The 17,023-nt window shown below is 43.5% G+C and overlaps 1 protein-coding gene across 1 annotated transcript; it reads left to right on the forward strand.

Moving 5' to 3' along the window:
- Positions 1 to 1,915: 1,915 nt before the first annotated feature.
- On the forward strand, positions 1,916 to 16,091 carry ETV7 (ETS variant transcription factor 7). Its single transcript, XM_056844818.1, has 9 exons — positions 1,916 to 2,270; positions 4,868 to 4,938; positions 5,184 to 5,313; positions 6,970 to 7,134; positions 9,248 to 9,370; positions 11,972 to 12,214; positions 12,688 to 12,830; positions 14,320 to 14,420; positions 15,968 to 16,091. Exons 1-9 carry the CDS (start codon positions 1,916 to 1,918, stop codon positions 16,083 to 16,085), a joined length of 1,449 nt encoding a protein of 482 aa, XP_056700796.1. The 3' UTR covers positions 16,086 to 16,091.
- The last annotated feature ends 932 nt before the right edge of the window (positions 16,092 to 17,023 follow it).

A 17,023-nucleotide genomic window follows, 5' to 3' on the forward strand; every position in this document is an offset into this window, starting at 1 on the left:
ATGCAGACTTATTTTATTTATGTGTTCCATGTGGAGTGCTGTCCAGGAGACCAGGGTGGCATTTCTATCCTCATATCCTGTGAGTTAAATAAAGCTGGCAAATTGCACGATTTGGCCACCTCCCTCCCAAGACGAATTACAGTACTCACATGTCAACTATATAGCAATTATGGTACAGGGAGCACCATTTTTCTGACCTGGATCAGCCCCCCAGGGGTAGCTGCCATTTTTCACCCAAGGAGAACATTCAAGCACCAAATGGGGGCAACTGGAATCAGGAAAATGGGGTGGGTGGAAGGATTAGCCCTCCTCTCAATAATTTTTTTTTAAACTGCAAAACAGCCCATCCCATCAGGATGTTCAGAGGTAATTAGGCCTAATGGACATTAGAATTTCCTGCACTAACGCACAGCCCTTACTTTAGTGTAGAGAAACTTACGTATATTTCTGCACTCATGGGTAAAATGAATATGACTGGCAGGTATGTAGCACTCTTATTTAAAGTACAAGGAAAACAGCAGCACTCTTACAGGGAAAGTTAGTGCCAGGCATTTTTAAGGATTGTGCAGACACGGTGATCGCCACTAGATATCATATGGCTTAGAAAAACTAACTGACAAACTCCTGGGTAGCATGTGGCCTTGACGAGTTGATGGAACTCCCAAGTGCAAAGAGAGTATGGGCGAAAACGCATGGTCGCTTTATCCTCCTTTAATCCCCGTTTCAGCCAGGATTGAACGCATGTGTTTCGCCTAATGTGCGTTCGATCCTGGCTAAAACAGGGATTAAAGGAGGATAAAGCGACCATGCATTTTCGCCCTATATCTCTGAATGCCATTAGCAGAGAGCAAACAACACTGGAAAGGCAGCGTCTTTGTGCACTTTTCTTTGGAAGGCGTCTGGTTTGCTGTTGGGCTCAGACTCTGGCTCACGTGGACTTTTGCTTGCTGATCCTGCAGGTAACCGAGTTTATGGCACTGGGTGTGTGTAAAGTGCAGTCAAGTCCCCGTAAAGTTTTCAAGGGAAGAGACTGACAGAAGTGGTTTGCCACTGCCTTCCTCTCTCCATAGGGACCTGGGATTCCTGGGTGGTCTCCCACCCAACTCAGACCACCCTGCCGAGATCTGGCTAGCCTGGGCCACCCAGGTCAGGACTATTGCGCTATAAGAGATCTAGGATGAAAACGCATGGGAGGTTTTGCCTTGGATTTGCCGCTCTCTTGATGCACATTTTCCCCATCTGAATTCTCAAAACTCTGCATGGGGGCTTATTTTTGAGTTTGGAGAAGTCAGCTGGGGAAAAGGCGCATTTAGAGAGCAGCAAATCCAAGGCAAAACCTCCCTTCGTCAGAAGTATCAACCTTCACTTCAGCCATGCCGCTGGGGCGGCGTGAAAATAAATGAATGGTCTGCGGGCCTCTTTACACATGCCGAATAATGCACTTTCAATCCACTTTAATGAACCTTTACCAGTGGCCTTTGCCATTTCACATTGGGCGAAAACGCACGGTCGCTTTAGCCTCCTTTCTTCCCTGTTGCAGCCAGGATTCAGCCAGGATCGAACGCATGCGTTTCGCCTAATGTGCGTTCGATCCTGGCTGAATCCTGGCTGAAACAGGGAAGAAAGGAGGCTAAAGCGACCATTTTCGCCCATAGTAAAATCCAGCTGCAAAGTGCATTGAAAGTGCATTATTGGCATGCATGAAAAACGCCCGCTGCTGGAGCCAAGAAATCGGCCTTTCTGCCCCGCACCATCCTCTGGCGCACGTCGGACTCTTTCAAATGCCAGCAGACTCTTTGGCCACTTATGCCGGGGAGGTTTTGCTTTGGATGTGCTGCTCTGTAGACGCGCCTTTTCCCCACCCGAATGCTCAAAACTCGGCACGGGGGCTGGTGGTTGAGTTCGGAGCATCCCGATGGGGAAAACGCGCGTCCAGAGAGCAGCACGTCCAAAGCAAAACCCGCCAGGCATCAGCGTCCTCTGCTGGTTCCTGCTCCCCCTCGGCCGCCCTCTGCCAGACCGGCCCGCGGCGGGCAGGCGCGGCGGAGCGGCGATCCCCCTTGCGGTTGCTGCTGCTTCGCGGTCCGCACCCCCGCCGCGCTCGCATCGGGCTGCTTTCGTTTTCGTTTCCCGGAAGGACGACCCGGCCGCCCACGCTGCTCGCCAGCTGCCCCTGCAAGGGGCTGGCGGGGCTCGGGGCGGAGGAGCGCGCGGCGACCATCCGATCCCGGCCCCCTGGAGCAGAGGCGCCACCTCCAGCTGTCATGCAGGTAAGAGCTGAAGCGGAGCCCCTGGTGCAGCCAGGACTTTTCACCCCATCCCGCCCCTGTACGTTGACCCTCTCCATCCCAACCCGTCCAGGCTCCATGGGAAACACCCTCCTTCGCGCGGACAGACCCACAGCCGTCCCGCTAGCCTCGCGCTCGTCGTTTTGTTTCTGGCTCCCCACAGCCCAGATCCACACGTCCCAAATCCATACGTGTCTGAATCTCCCCTGCTTCTGACGCGATCCCAGACTCCAACCTCTGGTGCCTTGTGAATCGTTCCAGAATGTGCGCACTCTGGAATTCCCCACTAGTCGTTTCGCAAGGAAGGAAAGCAACGACACGGCTGCTACTGTGCTTGAAGGAGTTGTGTTTTGAAGGACAAAAAATATATATCCGGGGGGGGGGGTATAAAAACTCCTTGGATACTTTGGATTATGCACAAAAAGCATTCTTCTGTGTCTTGTAAAAACATCCTTTAAACATTGGTTCTTGTAGGTTATCCGGGCTGTGTGACCGTGGTCTTGGAATTTTCTTTCCTGACGTTTCGCCAGCAACTGTGGCAGGCATCTTCAGAGTAGTAACACTGAAGGACAGTGTCTCTCGGTGTCAAGTGTGTAGGAAGATATAGTCAGAAAGGGGTTGGGTTTGAGCTGAGTCATTGTCCTGCAAAAGTAATGTGCTAGTCATTGTCCTGTAAGTATCAAGATAATGTGCTAATGAGGGTGTGGTATGTTAATATGGAAGCATTGTATCCTGAAGTGATCTGTTAATGTGTGAAGTCCAAAGCTAATCTCCATGGCTATTGTTGACTATAGTCTTTGTTAGTCTGGAGGTTTTTAGGACAGGAAGCCAAGCCTTATTCATTCTTAAACTCTCTTCTTTTCTGTTAAAGTTGTGCTGATGTTTATGAATTTCAATGGCTTCTCTGTGCAATCTGACAAAATAGTTGGTAGAATTGTCCAGTCTTTCAGTGTCTTGGAATAAGACCCTGTGTCCTGTTTGGGTCAGTCCATGTTCAGCCACTGCTGATTTCTCAGGTTGGCCAAGTCTGCAGTATCTTTCATGTTCTTTTATCCTTGTTTGTATGCTGCGTTTTGTGGTCCCGATGTAAACTTCTCCACAGCTGCAAGGTAGCAAGTTTATTAACAGTCTGGCTCAAGTTTTCTTTTAGGGTATTTTCACAAGTGACCAAAGAATGTTTGTCTGGAATGCATCACGGGTAAATGCAGACTAGATAGTGGGGGAAAGCCATTTTAAAACAACTTAACATCCTCTATTGTGGAAGTTTTATATTTAAAGTATAGATGAATAACTTCTTAGTTGCCCTGACCTGGATGGGCCAGGCTAGCCTGATCTGGTCACATCTTGAAAGCTCAGCAGGGTCGGCCATGGTTAATATTTGGATGGGAAACCACCAAGGAATACCAGAGTTGCTATGCAGAGGAAAGCAATGGCAAACCACCTCTGTTAGTCTCTTGCCTTCAAAATCCTACCGGGTGTCCACAAGCAATCCGTGACTTGACGACACTTCACGCACACAGTGTTAGTTCTTTACAATCACAGGATATCTTGCAACAAAAGGCCAAACTGTTAGGCAAACAATTAATGATTAATGCTGTACAGTAAAGAAGAAAAAAAAATAGTGTTACGTTGTTTTACATTGATCATAAGCAGGTTTGTGCATGTGTGTGCATGTGTGGGTGTGGGCGCCAGTAAACAGATTGTTCTCCATTATTTTTATTTTTAAACTACTTCAGAAAAATACATCTGAAGTGGCAGGAAAGCACATATGACCATCTTTCACTTTTATTTTCTCTGTAGCCCTATATGGAGAATGAATCAGAAACGCTTTGACAGCAGGGCTTGCAATCTGATCCAAATCTAATTTTAATCACTTACTCTATGCACTTCCTGCCCCCTCCTCACAAACCATCTATTAAACACAGCCACTTTGCTTTGGAATATTTTCATCGGCTTCAATTGATTACTTAAGCATAAAGCATCTGAGATTGTGACATATGAGCACACTCAGAATTATAAGTAATGCACATATAGTCCAGCTCTGTCTGCAGATATAAATGTTCAATTAAATTGTGACTGTACATACGTACAGATCTGAAATTTAGCCATGTTCTTCCCACTTTCTACGTATAGTTGTCTTCCTTAAGCCTCTGTGAAGTGAGAATGAGATACAGCCCATTTCTACAGAGCTACAAGGTCATCTTTATTACAGGATAATTCTTTGGGGCACAACTGTACTTAAACAAAGAACATTAAGAGTACATTTCCTAGGACTGCTTATTTGGAAGTAGGTGTCATTCAAATAGAGGTACCAGGTAGGCATGTTGGTCCCCAGACGAATCCAAAAGCCGTGGAACAGCTTTTATTAAGATCAAACAGTGCATGAACTTGCGAGTTCTCCAGAATTTTTTATCAGGCTGGATGTTGGGGTGGGGGTGGGGAGATGTTTCAGACCATGAACTTGAGGATCTTTTCCTGCTCTGGTTTAGAATATCCTGCAGACCTGAGGTCCAGGGCAGAGGTAGTTTTAGGCACCTTGGCCTTAGTAGTGCAGGCTATTATTCATTAATCACATGTAGCTATGAGTAAAGACCCCTGCTATATCACCAAACCAAACACTCATGTCCCATACGAGGCTGAGAACAGAGAGGTAAAACATGATAGACCTTATATTGGCAATATCGGAGGTTAATAGTCATACTGGGGACTCAAATAGTGAGACTTACTTATGAGTAAACAGACAGAGGATTTTAGGTCCCATTAATTTCAGTGGGACAGTTATATCCATATTTGATTGGCTCCATGGCACCTAAAAGTGTCTAATTCTTGCATCCTGGGAATCCAGATTATTTTCTCTCTCTCTCTCTCTCTCTTTCTATCTACTTTTTTCTGAAGGGCGAAGTTGCAGCCAGTTCTTCAAGTCCTGTGACAGTTTCTACTTTGCCCCAACATCTGCAGCCCACATCTGTGACAGTGTTACAGCCACTCTATGAGGGGCAAATCTGCACGTTACCAGGCCATCTCAGTGAGTACAAGAGGCATCCATCTGAAGGGCTTCAGATCCAAACAAATGAGAATCTCAATATCAGTACTTGACCATGTATATGATATTATGCGTTAGTTGATTGTATATATTTCTTTTGTGTAGAAAATTTATAGTAAACCATAAAAACAAGACATAAAAGTCCTTGGGCCAGTCACATACTGTCAACCTACCTTACAGGATTGTTGTAAGGATAAAATGGAGGAGCAGAGATCAATGTAAGCCACTTTTGGTCCTCACTGGGGAGAGAGGCGGAGCATAATGAAGTAAATAAAATAACCAATAAATAGTTTATACCCCAGTTTTTTCCTTAGTGGGGATCCAAAGTGACTTACAATATTTCCCCCTTCTCCAATTTATCCTCACAATCACCTTGTGAGATAGGCTAGGCTGAGAGTGGGGGACTAGCCCAAGGTCACCAAGTGAGTTTCCGTGACTGAGTGGGGATTCAAACCTGGGTCTCCCAAATCCTAGTCTGACATTCCCAGCACTACACCACACTGGCTGTCAATCACCTGGGCTGCTGGCGGTATGCTTCCCAGTGGGTGTGCTGCAGGCCCTGGAAGGAAAGCAGCAGCAGGAACTCTAGAACTCGAGAGCCAATGTGGTGTAGTGGTTAAGAGCGGTGGTTCGGACTTTAATCTGGAGAACCAGGTTTGATTTCCCACTCCTCCACATGAGCGGCGGATGCTAATCTGGTGAACCGGGTTGGTTTCCCCACTCCTACACATGAAGTCAACTGGGTGACCTTGGGCTAGTCACAGCTCTGTTAGACCTCTCTCAGCCCCACCTACCTCACAGGATGTCTGTTGTGGGGAGGGGAAGGGAAGGTGATTGTAAGCTGGTTTGATTCTCCCTTAGGTGGTAGAGAAAGTCGGCATATAACAACCAACTCTTCATTTTCTTCCTAGAAGGCCAGGGAGAGGCTTTGATGTCGACCGCCAGCCCCCTCAGTCCCCTTTGTTTATCTCTTCGCTTTTCCACCCCAAGAGACGAGCCAAGAGTGTTTTGTCTGAAGCTGCATTTTTTGCTCTAGTCTAATCTATTGTAAGCCACCCAGGAGACTGCTCAAAAGGTGGGGTCAGTGTATGATAAATACTCTCACCTTTCATTTAAAAAAATACATTTTTCCTTCTAGCTCTTAGGATGGCAACTATAGTTTTGGGAAAGTGTAGGAGGAAGGCACTGCCTGGTGAAATTTCAGAAACAAGATCGGGGTGGCTGGATGGGATGAGCAAGATTTCTAATATTTGGGGTGGGGCTTCAGTTCCCTGACCACTTTTTGTAAGGAAATACAGAGAAACGCATTCAGGTTCCCCCTCCTCTTTTCAGTTGGGCAGAGGTTTGATGTATGTTGCCTTCATAATCGGGTAGGTGGTAGACAGGTAATAAAAGAAAAGTCAGCACTCCTAGTAGTGGGGATGGGAATTGTCTACAAGACGGGGATATAATTGGGCCTGGGTGTGTAAAATATGTGTAAATGTGTAAAATGTGTAAAATATGAGATACAAACATCATAACCTGGGCTCGTGGAAATTATTTCCTTTCTTTCTGGCATATGTTTTGATTTCTATGCTCTTCCTGCACCAAAGGGGTTGTCTCTTTATGTTAATTTAAATATCACATGCTTGGTTTCAGGGATCCAGCCCTCTCTGTGGAGCAAGGATGATGTGATTCACTGGTTAAGATGGGCGGAAAAGGAATATTCACTCAGGGAAACTGATGGAAATAAATTTGAAATGAATGGAAAAGCTCTTTGCATTCTCACCAAAGAAGATTTCAGATTCCGGGCTCCTAATTCAGGTTAGAGATGCTGCTGCTATTTCCTCAGCTGGGTGGGGAGATCCTTTTCACAGCTGGATTTTCTTAGAAGGGAAGAGAACTAGAAAAAGTGCATTTCCAAGTCTGGATTTCAATCTGACTTAATACTGTTCTTCTGTAAGCACCTAATTGTGAGGTTAAATTGTAATGGCATAACTGCCTCAGGTAAAGGTCAATTAATCCCTTAATTTGCAATCTTGCACACACTTATTTAGGAGTAAGTCCTACTGAATGAAGTAGGATTTGCCCCTGAGTAAGCATGCATTCCCCTGACCCAGATGGCCCAGGCGAGCCCAATCTCATCATATCTTGGAAGGTAAGCAGATTCAGCTCTGATAAGTATTTGGATGGGAGACAACCAAGGAAGTCCAGGGTGGCTACACAGAGGCAGACAATGGCCAACCACCTCTGTTCGTCTCTTGCCTTGAAAACCCTGCAGGGTCACCATAAGTTGGCTGTAACTTGACAGCACTTTTCACTTACCAAACATTTACCCAATTGGGCTATATGAATCAGGGCTGTTAAAAAGATGTATTTTAGCCTGGCTCCTAAAAAAAAGTAAATTAGGCACCAGGTGAACATCAAGGGGGAGGGCATTCCAATGGTGAGGTGCTGCCACAGAAAATTTACTGTCTGTAGTCCCCATCTGACTTACCTTTGAAGGTGGGGTCACAGAGAGCAGAGCTCGAAAGGGGGATCTTAGCTGGCTGGTTGGACATTGTGGAAGGAGAGGGTCCTTCAGGTACTTTGGCCCCAAGTCATTTAGGGCCTTAAGAGTAAGAACCAGTACTTTTAATTGTGCCCCAGAACAGATGGGTAAACCAGTGGAGATCTTTCAACACAGGGCTGATACAATCTCTGTAACCAAACCCTGACAGTAGCCTGGCCGCTGCATTTTTGACCAATGAAGGTATGTTTTAATTTCTCCTGCAGTAGCACATTGTTACATTTCTACCCCCAGATGACACTTCCTAGCTCCCAAAGGGCAGTTTTGTAAGAAAAAACCACTAAATTAGATAGATAATCTGTGTTTACATAGATCTGAGGCAAGCAGAGAAGGTGACACAAAGAGCTGTGAAGGAGTTATGGGATACTGAAAGTTAGTAGATTACCACTTAGCTGCTTTATGTGGTTGCATTTACTCCCAAGAGGTGCCCTCCTCCCCTCACGTGGTACTGGATTATGGACTAGCATTTCCTGGGGTTGGGAGGGAAGTGAACATATTTCTGCACAAACCATTTCCCACATAGTCATGGGGGGAAAGCACCACAAATCTAGTTGAAGGTAGAGACATTCTAAAAAGACACCGACCAGCCGTTGGAACGCACTAGATTCTTCTGAATGGCTACTGGAATACATTGAATAGGATTTCTGAATGGCAATGGCCATTAAAGCACGAATGAATGGTTGCTTATGAAGTAGTTTTTAGGGACCATCACCAGCTGGCCAAACTGAAAAGTTGTTGCCAATTGGAATGCTCTGAGATGTCTGAGGAAGGCTGAAAAATGAATGCATTAGGAATCTCACAATTACAGGAACATCTAGGGAGCCTTCCAAAGATCATGGGGTCCTTCAGTACTTACAGTTCCCCATCTGCCAAGAAATAAATTATTCTTCTCAATTGCTTTCCATAGACAATTCCATATGGGTTGAACATGCAGAGAAGGATGTGGGATCATCACCCATTCTAACAGATTTCTCTGGAGGAAGGGACCAATGCATTCCAATAGCAACACAGTGTCCTTCTTTTTAGTACATCCTCTGGTGGTTCTTAGATGGGAACATAAATGAAAACATCATGGACATGACTAAATCCACCCTGAATACATCCTGGGGCATAAGTGCTGGGGTTTCAATTTCTCTCATACTTGAGATCAGGGAATGTTACTTCTGAATAAGGGATATGCACCAGTTGGAAATTTCACATTGAATTCAGCCCTAATGGATTGAGAAGTTGGTGAGAATTTCTTTCAGAATGAAATACCATCCCAAAAGGAGTGTCAATTGTCCATATATTTGTTAGAGGCTTCTGAAGGGAGTTAATACTAGTTTTTAAAGTTACTTGGAATTGGTCTCTTTGTTTCTTTCCCCACAGGAGATGTTTTGTATGAGTTACTCCAATATATTAAGACCCAGAGAAGAGCACTTGTTTGCAGCCCTTTCTTTAACTCTCCCTTCAGGGACACAGACCATACGCAGACCCAGAACGCCTCAGAAGGTGAGTGTTGTCGCCTCATGGAGGTCGATCCCATGGTTCCAGTGGCCGTTCTAGGGGGGGAAATTAATAGGAAAATTTTCTGATGCCCTAAATAGAACCTGATTTGTTTTAGCACCTTTATTTTTTACTTATATTTAACAAATGTAATTTAAGAAGAACCCCATGTTAATGTTATGATCCAATAGCAACAAATACTTGAACTGGAGTATTTGATTGTGGGGGGGAAAACGAATCAAGCAATGTTTTAAACGTTATCTTCAAGTACATTATCTTTAACCACTGGGTGGTATTTGTCTTGTGGAGTGGCATAGGGCTGTATTCTCTCACCCATGCTGTTCCATCTAATGAAACTGCTGAATAAGATTGTCCTGAGCTTTGGAGTTGTGTGTCATCGATACACAGATGACACCCAGCTCTATAGTTCATTATCCAAACCTACGGATGCACCTTTCTTGGTTCTGAGCTTTGAGGCTGGGGCCTGGTGGCTAAGGCAGAACAAACTGAAGCTGAATCCAGATAAGACAGAGGTAATGCTGGGTGGGAACGAGGGAACCCACTTGTCCCAGATGGAGTGATGTCAGCTTTTTCAGAGCATGTCAAGAGCTTCTGGGTGCTCATGGACCCTGCCTTGGCTGTTCAAAAAGCAGGTTGGCAGTGGTGGCCAGGAGCACTTTCTGTCAGCTGCATCTGATTTGCCAACTCTCTCATTACTGAGACTCAGCTGATCTGGCCCCGCTGACCCATGCTTCTGTAACCCCATGGTTGGATTACTGCAACATGATCTAGGTGGGACTGCCCTTGAAGAAACCCCAGAAACTACAACTGGTCCAGAATGCAGCATCCTGACTACTGTCAGGAGCTAGCCACTGGGAACATACGTTGCTCATTTTGGAACAGCTCCATTGGCTGCCAGGTTATTTCCGAGTTCAATGCAAGGTTATCGTTATGACCTTTATAGCTCTTCACAACCTGGGACCCACATATTTGAAGGATCATCACATTCCCTGTGCACCAACCATAGTCATCAGGCAGCCATCTGTTGGCTATCCCACCACTTAGGGTAGCCTGTCTGGCATCAATTAGAGCCTGGGCCTTTTCCATCATGGCTCCAGCTCTGAGGAATCGGCTCCCTGAAGTGGTGGTGGTGGGGCTGTCCAGAGATCAGGAGGTACTGCAAGGCTTGCCTGTTTGCCAGGGCTTTTGAGGGAGTTTGAATGGCAGGCATGTTTTAAGGAGGGGAGAGATTTGGGGTATGCTATTTTATTTTTGGTTTTCACTGAAATTTGTTTTCATAGAATCATAGAGTTGGAAGGGACCACCAGGGTCATCTAGTCCAACCCCCTGCACAATGCAGGAAGTTCACAACTACCTCCCACACACATACCCAGCGACCCCTACTCCATGCCCAGAAGATGGCCAAGATGCCCTCCCTCTCATGAACTGCCTACGGTCATAGAATCAGTATTGCTGACAGATGGCCATCTAGCCGCTGCTTAAAAACCTCCAGGGAAGGAGCACTTACCACCTCCCGAGGAAGCCTGTTCCACTGAATAACCGCTCTAACTGTTAGAAAATTCTTCCTAATGTCTAGACGGAAACTCTTTTGATTTAATTTCAACCCGTTGGTTCTGGTCCAACCTTCTGGAGCAACAGAAAAAGAATAAAACCACAAATACATACAATGATCTACATAAAAAACAAAGTTATGAATTCACCTGATTGTGCAGGTCAGATCAAAACCAGAGCTAAACTTCTTATTTATGAATTCCCTGTCATGTGGTAGAAGGGATATTGTAATCATCAATCTGTTATGGAACTAACATGGAACTAAGTGATGAGGCGCCCCAGTGACCTCCACAGATGAGAGTTAAATTCTATTAAAACAGATGAGTGTGCAGCCATCTCCACAGCACATTATGCTATGTGGAGATGCTGAAATTGGTGTGTCAGCTGTTTTCAGTGTCTTTGGGGGAGGTGGTTCTTAAATGGAAGCTAGGTAAGGGAAAGTTTTAGAAATGTAATTCTTTAGAAATATTATTCCAGTAAAATAATTTTCACATACAGTAAGTATTTATTTATTAAAACATTTATATCCCACCTTTCCTCATTGTTCAAGGAGGCTTATAATAAGTTAAAAATATAGAGGATGGTGCTGAGTTGTTCTCTGTTCCCCAGTTTACAAACCAATAAGACATACATCTACTTTTTCACTAACTTACCAGGAATAAAAACCTGGAAAACATTAATTGCAACTCTGAAATTGCCCAGCTTGCTTAATAGTGTATGGGCAATGGCATTAATTTTACAAAACAATAAATCTATAGAAATGAAACATTTTCCATGGAAAAGTAAGGCATTTCGGGGGGAAATTCTACTCTAAACCTCTGGTCTTTCCCACTTACCTCAGTGGAAGGTCCTTGTTCTGGTGGAAAGTAATGCCATTACAGGAATGGACGTATTGGAATGTAACCCATGGTAATTATGCTTGGTTTGCACCACACAAGTCTGTGGTTGGTTTGAATCCTGGGTTCACTTATTGGTAATTTGTTCCATAGCATTCAGTTGACTGATAATATATTCGATGCACTGGTCTTTTCACAGGCATGAAGGGCAAGTTAGAAGGTCACCCAGCAGGTGGCCATCCACTGCCTACGGAATGTTTGTTGGTCACAACGGGTCATCCAGGCCATGCAGAACAATCTAGATCACCTACCAAAACGTTCTGTGCTCCTGGGGCAAATAGTCTCTCACACCGAGATCGCAGTACAGAGGTCAAATACAGCACAAATGTTGTCTACTCATTTCCTGTGACATCACCAGCTCCAGTCAGTGGCAAAATTGCCGGTAAGTATGGTCTCCCCATACTGGTCGTGTCATCAAGTTGCCTCCCCTTCTCCATGGGCGTGAATGTTTCACTTCTCACATGCTCCCTGGGAACGAGGGCTGCTGTATGCTGTGGGGGTGTGGGTGCATCATGTGACCCAAGCCCTGCCTTTGTCAGTCATTGCATGGTAAGTGCATTCCTCAGCTGTGCTCACCTTAGTGACCATTGGGGGAAGGGCCGTGGCTCATTGGTAGAGCATCTGCTTGGCATGCAGAAGGTCTTAGGTTCAATCTCCGGCATCTCCAGTTAAAGGGACTAGGCAGGTAGGTGATGTGAAAGACCCTGAAGAGGCACTGCCGGTCTGAGTAGACAATACTGACTTTGATGGACCAAGGGTCTGGTTCAGTATAAGGCAGCTTCATGTGTTCGTGTGTTCATACAGAACTGCCCAACCAAGGAGTGCTAATTCTACTTTGTCTTTTCCCTATCTCAGACTGCAGGTTACTCTGGGATTATGTCTATCAGCTCCTCTGTGACAGCCGATATGAATCCTTTATCAAATGGGAAGATAAAGAAGCCAAGATCTTTCGGGTGGTTGACCCCAATGGACTAGCCAAGCTGTGGGGAAATCACAAGGTACCAAAAAAGCTGATCACTAGAAACTATGTAAAAACAGGTTTTCCAGTTTCAGAAAAGTTGCTGTTGTGGTCCAACTCAAGAAAACAATTCAGTAGTGTTCAAAAATTTACTGTTTTTAAACCAAACAAAGTAATTTGATGGGAAAGTAACATCTAAATGTCACTTTTTAGGCCTCGTTTGCTCCACCTACCGTACTTTCCCACAAAAAGCTGCTGCTGCTAATCCCAGATTTCAGATGGAGTTACTGGCTAGTTCTCCACTTCCATGTTTTTTTCAAATGAATGTACCGGTATATCTTAAAAATGCATACCTTGTAATTCAATCAATGGAAGCAGTAGTTCCTCATACATTTAACACCAAGCATCTACTCTGATTTACAAAGTCTAAATTGAGGTTTTCAGACAATCTTAATTGATTTCAGGAGCCAATTAATTGGGATTCTGTAGTCAGATTCCGTTGTCGTCTTTTATTAATTGCATCTAAATGATTCAAATTATAGTCAAAGAAAATCAACAGTAAGTAATAAAGTAATTATCTTTTGAACTTGCAGAACCATATGAAGATTTTTAAAAATGTTTTTATTTCTTTAAAAAAAACACAGAAAAAAAAACAAGGGGGAAAAACTTAAAAACCAGTAACTAAATAAAATTAAAAGAAAAAAAAAGATATACATAAAGACAAAGATATAACAATAGTGGTGGCTGATCTACACATAAGGTTGTATAAATGGTTTCCAAATATCTAAAAATAAATCCATACATAGTTGTTGTCTATATGCCATAGATTCAGATGTTGATACAGTTGTACGGTCCTCAATCTCCAATGTTGTAATACAGGTCTTTTAACTGTAGTAAGGACACGGAGAGTCCATTCTCGTTGACCATCAGTTAGTTTCCAAGAGACTGGCAGATAGTTTAAAAGTACCTAAGCATCCTCAAAAATCAGTGAGCATTCTAATAAAGAATGTTATGAGTATGAGCATGTTAAAATTCAGCATAATCATACCCATAATCTCTAGGAATCAATGTTCCAAAATAAGTAATGACATCTGGGTACCACTGGAAATGTCCATGAGCAAACACACTCCATGATATATTGTCTCCCAATGGCATCAATTCAGATTTCGTCCAATTAATCGAATTAATTGGAGCCAAGTTTCCAAAGGTATTAATCATATTCATTAATGGAGGAATGGAAGTCTGAGGTGCCAAAATAAACAATGAAAGGCCATTTGCATAAACAATTAATTTTAAATTCCAAAGATATAGATATATAAAGCCATGGATATTATTATTTTGTCTGATGACACAAACCAAAGGTTCCAGACAAGAGAAAGAGGCCAACCTTGTCTAGTACCTCTCTCAAGAGGGAATGGGGTGGAAAATATGCCATTAGTCATCACTCTGGATCTAGGAGATGAATAGAGAATTCTAATCTACTTCAAAGTTTCGTGAGGAAATTTCCACTGTATTTTGTTCTTTGACAGAACCGTATGAACATGACATATGAGAAGATGTCAAGAGCTCTGAGGCATTACTATAAACTCAACATAATCAAAAAGGAACCAGGACAGAAACTTTTATTCAGGTGAGGGGCAAAGGTGAGACCAAGCGCATGTTGGCAGAGCAAGTGGGAACTCTCAGACGGAGATGGTGGAGGAGTCTGGGCTGTGGGCGCACACTCACCTGCAGCAGAGAGAAGTTCGAGGAACAGTAGACAACAGTGCCAGTTACTTTCCAGCCCCACACCTGCTCTAGAAACTCAACAAATGCAAGGTGGGATTTTTGGAAGTCTGGCTGGTTGAATCGGAGGCCCTTCCTTGGTGGAAAAGACAAGGAGCAACAGTCAGGAACTGGCATCAGAGACAGCCAGTCAGGTGGTTTGGGGGGATTTTAGCCAAGAACTTGCTTTCCCCTTAGCATGTGCATATGTGAACCTTTAGTGGATATGCAAACCTCCTAACACCTGAAGTTATGACTTGGATTAAAAGTGTGAGGCCTCTCTGGACCACAGTGGCCTGGGAGTCAAATGGAGAACATGGATTGCTCTTTTGGAGTAATCAGGAATCTAAAAGGGAAGAGTCATCTAGGACATGAACCAAACTACAGCATACATTCTGGTTACAATGTTTATCTTGTGATTTGCCTCAAGTTTCAGCAAGGAAGGTGAGCTATAAGTAAAGTAAATTTGATCAGCTGCTTAAATACTGAGGGTTACCGCACTTTGTATTCCCAGCAATGTATTAAGAGTTTGAAAATGTTATAAAAAACACCGCTTTAAAAGGGTTTTTGGATACCACGGCTTATAAATGGTTGGAAGACATCTTCACAGCTAAAGAGGCCAAAAAAAGTGCGGACAATATTTTTTATAACGTTTTCAAACTCTTGATACATCACTGGGAATACAAGTATGGTAAACCCCAATGTCTGGATTTTCTCTACTGATCCTGGAGGATTCAGGATATAATCCCTTATCGCACCCAGGCATCCAACTTTGTGTTATCAAAAGCTTCAGATATTCTTTGTTTTTTAGAAATCCAGAAACAATTTAAAATTCAGAACTGGGCTGAAATAAACTGTTTCAATTTGTGTTTATATTCATGTACCTGAGTGAGGTTAAGGTACTAGATCTGAAATATGTCAAGTATTCACAATTCAGAGAGAACTAGTGGCTTATTCCAATGTTGAATTTGGCTTCCATGTTCAGATTGAGAGGGAGTTTTGACTCAGCAAATGAAAGTATTTTGTTCTGCAAAGACAAAACCAGACTTATTTTTCAGGTGTTCCCAAATCTGCAACATTGTGATAAGTCTGGTTCTGGTGCTTTCTGATTTTCTCTTTAGCACTATTGCCAAACCAGGGACTGGGAATAGAACAGAGTTTAAATAGGAATAAATAAAATAAATACAGAATATATTTTACCAGTCTGATCCCAGCCTAGCATCTGAACTTTTAATGTAACTGGTCATTTGCTGTTCCCATTCAGTACTCTGCATTGTAGAATTAATTATTGAGTTTGTTTAGGTATATGTCTTTTCCCCACCAGTTAAAATATTATTTCAGACTATGCAAGCATTGGATCACGAAAACAAATTACTCTGGAAGCTCATTGTGCCATTTTTTTTTAAATTCCAGATTTCTGAAAACTCCTGGAGAGGTGAAATCTGACAAGTCCAGTAAATTTGACCAGCTGGACAACGAAGAGCAGGAAGGGGAGGACTGGAAAGAAGAGGGGTTGGAAATCTCACCCTAGAGGGCTGCCTAGCCGTAGTTGGCACCAAGAGGTCCAATTGTTGCGCAATGGAAAGGCTTGAAATGACAAAGTGACTTAAAAAGATGTCTCAGGGCTTGTCTCTGCTGCAATATGTATCCACAGCTCAAATGGATAATAGGGGTTAACGGGTTTCTGTTGCCTTCCTAGCTGACCATCTGCTTTGAAAGTGCTTCTAAGTTGTGAGTTTGTGTTTACACATATGTGGGGTATTCTGGTCCAAGAAGACTGTCCCAGGAATCAGCTCCCCATTCACACCTTCTGACTGAGGAGTTTACGCATCTCAGAGATCAGCCTTGATTAAAAACATTATTTTTTTCAAGTCACACCAAGTTGTGCAGTTATGCAACCACCACCACACACATCTGCAAACTAATCACCTTTTGTGTCCAGCTAAAATGAGCAAAGGCAGCATCAGGATGGGAATGAAAAGGCATAGGATGGCCTATATAAGTAACTGCAATCCTGCCTATGCAAAACTCTCATTTTGTCATGTTTTAGTAGAAGAGTTGCCTCTCAAAAGTGGTACAGCCTGTACTGTGCAAACACAACTCCCCAAAGTGTCAATATCAATGTTTAGATTCACTCAGTGTAGATTTTAGAAGCTGCTTTTAAAGCACTCCAGCACTAATTCACAGTAAACAGTTGATCAGAATCAAGATAATGATTCTCTTGTTTCATAAATTGTTTTGCCAGGTGATCAGTTTTTACAAATGGGAAATGGAAGCTGACGAGAGAAAAGAAAGGTACTGATTTACCAGCCCTGCAAATGAAGACAAAGCTTTTCTTGTCTCAGTCATACAAAAACAACACACAGACTTGCATGACTGGGTTCCAGATACATTAAGATTATGTAAGGCTGGTAGCAGGAATTGAGTAGGTCATGCAGTCACACAACCATGAGAGGAAATCCTGAGTAT

Source organism: Euleptes europaea, chromosome 2 (genome assembly GCF_029931775.1).
Source record: "Euleptes europaea isolate rEulEur1 chromosome 2, rEulEur1.hap1, whole genome shotgun sequence".
NCBI lineage: Eukaryota > Metazoa > Chordata > Lepidosauria > Squamata > Sphaerodactylidae > Euleptes > Euleptes europaea.

What these genes read in the sequence shown, in the direction of transcription:
- ETV7 (XM_056844818.1), top strand. Translation starts at nt 1,916, where the DNA reads ATGGGGAAAACGCGCGTCCAGAGAGCAGCACGTCCAAAGCAAAACCCG. An exon ending in AGTCAGTGGCAAAATTGCCG is followed by an intron (nt 12,215 to 12,687) that starts GTAAGTATGGTC and finishes TCCCTATCTCAG; the next exon opens with ACTGCAGGTTACTCTGGGAT. An exon ending in GGACAGAAACTTTTATTCAG is followed by an intron (nt 14,421 to 15,967) that starts GTGAGGGGCAAA and finishes TTTAAATTCCAG; the next exon opens with ATTTCTGAAAACTCCTGGAG.